This window comes from Saccostrea cucullata, unplaced genomic scaffold, assembly GCF_032062105.1.
Source record: "Saccostrea cucullata isolate Sc308-1 unplaced genomic scaffold, CSIRO_AGI_Scuc_v1 ctg2735, whole genome shotgun sequence".
Lineage (NCBI taxonomy): Eukaryota > Metazoa > Mollusca > Bivalvia > Ostreida > Ostreidae > Saccostrea > Saccostrea cuccullata.
In genome coordinates this window covers 34,884-42,500 of record NW_026940704.1, presented here as the reverse complement: position 1 = coordinate 42,500, position 7,617 = coordinate 34,884, and the positions used below count along the sequence as shown (strand labels likewise).

At 34.7% G+C, this 7,617-nt stretch overlaps 1 protein-coding gene across 1 annotated transcript; it reads right to left on the bottom strand.

The window, feature by feature from the left end:
- Positions 1-2,632: 2,632 nt before the first annotated feature.
- On the bottom strand, positions 2,633-7,396 carry LOC134256019 (uncharacterized). The gene is made up of 9 exons (XM_062738612.1): positions 6,989-7,396; positions 6,719-6,816; positions 6,198-6,488; positions 5,872-6,052; positions 5,621-5,694; positions 5,275-5,424; positions 4,505-5,151; positions 4,051-4,378; positions 2,633-3,852 (listed from the first exon to the last, which is right to left on the bottom strand). Exons 1-9 carry the CDS (start codon positions 7,240-7,242, stop codon positions 3,083-3,085), a joined length of 2,793 nt encoding a protein of 930 aa, XP_062594596.1. The 5' UTR covers positions 7,243-7,396; the 3' UTR covers positions 2,633-3,082.
- Positions 7,397-7,617: the final 221 nt, after the last annotated feature.

The following is a 7,617-nucleotide window of genomic DNA, read 5'->3' as shown; positions in this document are numbered from 1 at the left end:
TCTCTTTAACTTTTTCTCACTTGTTTCTAAGGGATCCTTTACATGTTTGATTGCTTAAGTGCCAAGTAATGGACTTCTATGTTCCGAACAGTCTATAACAAGAAGCCTGTAAGCTCAATGCTCTCTAGTAATACCCCCGCTCTGATATGAATATACACTATCATGTTAATATGCACAAGTTTAGTTACGGGCAGATGCACAGATAAATAGGAAGTTGACATCAAGTTTGTATAAAAGTTAATCAAACCATATGGCATGCCTAAACAACGTTTGTGCCAGAATTTTAAGCATCTGCAATGAGCAGTTGCTGAGAAAACTGCGCCACGTGCTATGTATGAAACGGACAAACGCACAGATACACAGGAAGTCGACATCAAATTTGAGCAAAAATGAATTCCACCATATGGTATGCCTCGGAAAAAAATTGTTTTAAAATTTTAAGCATTTGCAATAAGTAGTTGTTGAGGAAACTGCAACGAAAATTTATGTAATGAAACGGACTGACGCACGGATAAACAGGAAGTTGACGTCGGATTTGAAAAGAAATGTATTACATCATTTGACAAACCCCAGAGAAGATTGTGTTAAAATTTCAAGCAACTGTGTCTGCGACGAGTAGTTGCTGAGAAAACTGCGACGAAAATTTGTATGCAAGAAGACACGCCCGGATTAACAGAAAGTTGACATCGGATTTGAAAAAAGGTATCCCACCATATTGCATGCTTCAGAGAAGATTGTATTAAACTTTCAAGCATCTGTTATGAGTAGTTGCTTAGAAAACTGCGTCGAAAATTTGTTAGGACGGACACACAGACAGACACACAAGGGTAAAACAGAATACCCCCTCTCCTACGGAGCAGGGGTATAATAAATTTTTTAGAAACTTTAAAGACTCTAGATATATCACTGTTCAAATATAATTTGAACATATATCTTTAAATTTCAAGATTAATTTTTTTTAGCTGATTTGAGCCTTCGGCTGATCAAAATTTGTCCGTTGTTTGTCGTCGCTGTCGTCGTTCTTGTAAACTTTTCACATTTTCATCTTCTTCTCAAGAACCACAAAGACGATTTCAATTAAACTTGGCACAAAGTGTCCTTGGGTGAAGGGGATTTAAGTTTTTTTTTCAAACGAAGGGCCAAGGCCTCTTCCAAGGGGAGGTAATTATGAATTAATGAAAAATTGATGGTATCTTTTAAAAATCTTCTCAAGAACCACTGGGTCAGGAAAGATGAAACTCATGTGGAAGCATTCTCAGGTAGTGAAGATTCACGTTTGTTCAAATCATGACCCCTGGCGGTTGAGCGGGGCCACAATAGCTGATCCAAGGTTTAAATAGGAATATATAGATAAATCTTCTTCTCCAGAACCACTGGGCCAAGAAAGATGAAACTAATGTGGAAGCATCCTCAGTTAGTGTATATTCAAGTTTGTTCAAATCATGACCCCCGGAGGTAGGACGGGGTCACAATGTCTGATCAAAGGTTTAAATAGGAATATATAGATAAAATCTTCTCCAGAACCACTGGGCCAAGAAAGATGAAACTAATGTGGAAGCATCCTCAGGTAGTGTATATTCACGTTTGTTCAAATCATGACCCCTGGCGGTTGAGCGGGGCCACAATAGCTGATCAAATGTTTAAATAGGAATATATAGATAAATCTTCTTCTCCAGAACCACTGGGCCAAGAAAGATGAAACTAATGTGGAAGCATCCTCAGTTAGTGTATATTCAAGTTTGTTCAAATCATGACCCCCGGAGGTAGGACGGGGTCACAATGTCTGATCAAAGGTTTAAATAGGAATATATAGATAAAATCTTCTCCAGAACCACTGGGCCAAGAAAGATGAAACTAATGTGGAAGCATCCTCAGGTAGTGTATATTCAAGTTTGTTCAAATCATGACCCCCGGAGGTAGGACGGGGCCACAATGGCTGATAAAAGTTTTACATAGGCATATATAGAAAAAATCTTTAAAAATCTTCTTCACCAGAACCACTGGGCAAGGAAAGACGAAACTCATTTGGAAGCAACCTTGGTAGTGTAGATTCAAGTTTGTTCAAATTATGACCCCCGGGGGTAGGGCGGGGCCACAATGGCTGATCAAAGTTTTACATAGGAATCTTCTCAAGATCAGCAAAACTATGATTGGGGATATTAATAAGGAAACATCCTCAGTTAGAGTTAATTTAATCTTGTTCATATCCTGACCCCTGGGGTAAGGTGGGGCCATAATGGGCAATCAAATCTTTGCATAGAAATATATAGGAAAAATCTTGAAAACTCTTCTTCTCAAGCATGGTGAAATTATTCATGTATGCTTTATTGATATAGTGACACTCTTAAGTAATAAAAAAGATTCACCCCCCCGAACAAGTAAACTTTTCAATACTGAGCTGAATTGTGTTTTAACTAGCCCATGCTCAGGTGAGCGATGTGGCCTATGGGCCTCTTGTTTTGTTATGGTATAAATACTTACTAAGGTATGTGATGTGTTTCTTAGCTAAAAAAAAAGATTACAGTGAAAAATTTTATCCTCAATCTCACTAGTATTGCAAACGCTGAAATGTGGACTTAAGGAGGCTGGGGGGTCAAAAAAAAATTGTCCCAAAATTCACCAAATTTGCAGTTATGTTTAATATAATCCTTCTCCACATTTTAGAGTGAAAGACAACATCACATTCAACCTTAATTTAGTATTTATTGCCTCTTATTATATTGCACATAATGTCAAAATGGAAAAAATAAGGGAAAAAAATTGATAACAAATAAAGACAAAAAACATAACAATAACATTAGAATAAATAAATACAGTAACAATAACTTAACAAATTAAAAATCTGAAATAATAATATGACAATTTACTGAAAATATATGTGTCACATAATACAAAAATGTAAACAAAAAAAAAAATTAGCCACAAGATCTTGTTCAACTTATAATATATAATTTATCAATATATGTATTATAATAATTAAGCATAAAAAAAATTTTCTTGTGGTACATTTTGAGAAAAAAAATTAAAAACTGATTTTTTCAACAAAATAATTAGTCTACTACAAGTTATCTCCCTTAGCAGTCTAAGAAAAATGTTCAAAAACAGCTGAAATGATCTTTTTACACCTTGTGACCCTTGGTTTACCATTAATTGGCTCTTTGAATAAAGCTTCAATACCCTCATATCCATTTCTTTCAAATGACATTTTCAGATGCTGATAACAAAGACCAGAAGCAGCAATTTTCTCGGCCATGAATTTAGACAATACTTTTGATGTAACTAGATGTGCAAGAGAGTTCATATTTACAATTTTCAATTTTCTGTACTGCAAAGCATTGTAAACATAGGACAATGGAAAACTGTATTTCAACATGGTAGACTCTGAAACACAATGAAACTTCAAAATTCTCTCCAAGGTAGCTGCATCATCTAAAGCATTGTGAGCATCATAAGACAGCCCTGCATCATGTACCAGTGATGATTGGGAATAGCTTTTCTTGCCTGGTAATAAGTCTTTAAAAAGTGGTAAACTGTCAACAAATCCAGTTATATGATCAAAATTTATACAGGTTTTAGATACATTGTTAATAAAAACAACAGAGTCAAAGGACTTGGCATTGTGGGACACCAGTACTGGGTTGTTGTACTCTTGTAGCCATGTGGAAAATCTGGCAAGTGCTTCAGGTAGTGGTAGAGCATCAAGTACCTCCCCTTCCTTGTAAAGAGCAACACCATCAAAAGATATCCCAGTTGTCGCTGAAGCAGATTGGCTTATCTCTTGATCTGGCAACACATACTGGTTGAATTTTTTGTCTCCACAACTAGCGGCAATTTGTGTAATTGATGATAATCCTGAAATAATGGAATCATATGTATAAATAAAAAAATAAAAAAAAAATTACTGCATTGAAATATACACCTATATAATTTTATGCACAACGTTTATAAACATAGCTTATATATCTGCCAATAGATTATCAGTAATTGTCATAAAAAGATAAATATTAGTGTATTTCTTTGTGACTGTCTACATATTTCAATAACACATACCAAGACCGGTAGTCTCCAGATCAAAGCAGATGAAAGTATAATTTTCATCTGGGAGAGTTGAAATGGTGGGCAAGGTGAGAGGAGGTGGTATCTCATGAATATCAGCTGCTGTGGAAGTGTCAGCCAAGCTCACACCAGACTCATATGTGGTACCCTCCCTCAGCTCTTTGCTCTCTAGTGCTGCTTGTTTTTTGGACTTTAGGGCTGACCTTCTCTTCTTGAATGATGTGGTTGACTTTCGTTGATAATCCTTGGTCCTTTTCAGGTCATGTTGTAAAATCTGTTTCTTTGTATGTTCTCCTGGTGACAAGAGAAGTGCTTCATTTACCTTGAAAAAAAAATCAATGCAAAATAAATAGAAGAATGAATCTAATATCAACTAAAAGTAGTTTTATAATATAGTCAAATGTATTCAAGCATACTGACATATTCCTACTATCAATTTCAAACTCACCTTCAAAACGTAATGACTTCCTAAGTTTTTCTGGGCAGTTGCGGCAGCAACTCTAAATGATGTACTTTCTGATCCTGAAAAGTGCATTCTTTTTGGAGCTTTTGAAGCAATAGTGTTGTTGAAGCTCTCATTTGACTGGGAACTACCTAAATTGGCTAACTTCTCTGCTTGGTCTGCAAATGATGAAATTGTTTCTTGAAGATCTGCTTTCAGCATATTGTCACTCAGGTATTTCCTATATGGTAAATTCTTTGGAATATAAGTAGTAGGGTTCCGTACAAATCCACAGTTTTCGCTGCACTTACTATGGTCCCCAAAAAGGTGAGGTGTCAATGATCTTAGATTTGACTTCAAATTTTCTGGATTGTTCTTGTTCACAGCAATGATATTGTTGAAACATTTCTTTAAATGAGCTATGGTCTTCGTTCCCAACTGTCTGTACTTTTTGGCAATTTGTAAACCGTATAATCTATTGGTGAAATGTTTTTTGGCGTGGTTACTATCACTCTTTTTCTTTAGTCTGGCTTTCACTTCTTTTCTTGCCCTTGCAATCGTTGTAGTGTCATCGTCCATCACAATTGTCTCCACACTTATGTTCTTGGCCTCAAGGTCTTTTAGCATGCTTACAGCCATGTCACATTCCATCCCTGTTTCAATATGAATTTACTCATTATTTTTAAAGCAAGTAATGTGCAATCACGTATATGTCATTTTACCTTTTGTTACATATGACATATAATTAAAAGTTCTGTATTGCTAATATTTTTTACCTTTAGCACTACCATCCCAATTTTTCCTGCAGTCATGTTGCCGTGGAGGTTCTTCGGACAATGCAGCATTTTCACAAATACGGCAGCTCTTGTTTCTAACATCGTAGCTGATAATCTTGCCTGTTTTGGTACCAATCATACAGGCATGACCTATAAAATATTGTTTTATTATAATTTATAAAGTATTTCCATACATACTGCACATATTGGCATTTATATGATGAAAAAATCATAACAATTTATTCCCACACCCTCTAAGTTTCAGTTAATTTTAACTATATTTAAAGTTTATATTACTGTCAGATAAATGAATATATTACAGTTTAGAGAAGGATGTTGAATTCACCTGATAAACTGTTGTATGATCTTCCACTACCACGCTTCTGCCAGCCTGCATCGAAGGATACTTCTACTCCCTCACTGAAAAAAATTAACATATTCCCTTACAATACACATGGAAACAGAGAAAAAGTATAAATTTTATAAAACTATTTGGCAAAATTAACTTTTTAATCAATTTCATTAGTAATTTCAATAAGAAATTTTTGTTATCAGTATTTATCATTTCATTTTATAAAAGCATTCCAATAAACATACTCTTTACAAATTTCCATTTCTTGGGCAGCATACTCCTCACAAGACTTTATAGCAACATCTTCAACCTTTTTTCCAACTTCTCTCTCTCTTGCCTTCAGTGACTTATGGGAGATACCAGGAATATTCAAACATGCAAGCAATGCATTCACAGAAGATACACCTAAGCCAGTATGTAACATTCCTGTATAAAAAAAATATTTGAAAGTCTGAAAATAACACACACAAGCAGTATTTCATTATATTGAACTTTCAAAAAAATATTTATATCAACTTTATCATAAACCATCATTCTAAGAATGGTAAATAAATATGAATTATGATGATACCTGAAGCAAGCTTTGTATTGACATCCCATGTGTATGATGCTTTACTTTTGACTTTGTCTCCTATGCCATAGGTACTTATATGTCTTTTTCCAGATGAAATTTGGGTCACATTTTTGCACGAGGAGCAAACAATCCTAAAAATGCTTCCCAAACCAAAATGTTCTTCATCAACAATGTCTTTCAGATGCAATGGTTGATGGCATGTAATGCATCCCTGATAAAGTTTGTCTGCCAGAAATGGTATTTCAATTACTCTTCTGCCTTCCTTCCAATTTAACTTTCTGGGATTTTCTGTATTAAAATGCATTTTATTACAATGTGTATTGATTTGATTTTAATTACAAAGCAATATCTCATTATGATATATTTTATGATTATAATATATTATGAAAAAGTCACTCATTACCTGAACTCCATATACATGTAACATGTTCTTTTGCCTTTGGTAAAATTTTACCACATAAGGATATAACTCATAGTTCAAATATAAACAACATGATAATATTAAAAAAAAAAAATACCCTGAAAATATTGTGCATCTTCCAGATCCATATAACCATCATTTGTTTCCAGTGTTGTAATCCGCCCATGGCTCTTGGGATGAGTGAGATTCTTCTCTCTATGAAAACATGAAATAATGAAAATTCTTAGATTAATCTATGGCCCCTTTGCCCCATTTATATATAGTTCCTGTTGCAAATTTTCTTATTGAGTTTTATAAAATAATTATTTTCCTATCTTTTACATGTTTATAAGATAGATTAAATTTTAAAAATAATGAAATAAATTACCCGAATGAAACTGTGGAATTGTCATTTGGCGGGATTTCGAACACTGGTGCTGATGAAAAGCTCACTACTTGGAGAGGTGTTTTCTTTTTGGAGAAATATGCATGATCGTGTAGTGCATGCACTTCAAACGGCATATGTGAAGAAACATCGTTGCTGTTGTTGTTATTTATATCTATAGAAAAATCTTTTCCCTGTTTTTCACTAATAAATCGCCCGTTCTTGTCTCTACGTTTCTGAATGTTTACCTTCACCATTGTTGTTGTTATGGTCTATTATTACCTTACTTGAATGAAGAGCGCGTTTTATGAACGATAACTCCTGAAAGAGTTACGTGACATTAGAGTGAAAATCTTTTTTGTGTAGAGATAAAAACAGTCTAAAATGGCAGCGACCCCCGAGCCTCGTTAAATCTAGTTCTACCAATAGAGGTTACATATCGCCTTTCAGCTCTGCAAAGGGTATCATATAGCAGATTTTCCTTCGAGCCAGCTAAGCGAACCTCATTTGTTATTAAGTTAAAAATACCTGTATGACGTATATTATTACCTGAGTACCTGTTGTATATAAGGCACAACTCCACGTGCCAAGCCATTCTTTTCTTTGAGCGAGCGACACGTAGTCACCTGTAA

Coding starts and splice junctions, on each gene's coding strand:
- LOC134256019 (XM_062738612.1), bottom strand. CDS start 7,242: ATGGTGAAGGTAAACATTCAGAAACGTAGAGACAAGAACGGGCGATTT. Junction 6,053..6,197: donor CAATACAAAGCTTGCTTCAG/GTATCATCATAA, acceptor TTTTTTATACAG/GAATGTTACATACTGGCTTA. Junction 3,853..4,050: donor TCTGGAGACTACCGGTCTTG/GTATGTGTTATT, acceptor CCATTATTTCAG/GATTATCATCAATTACACAA.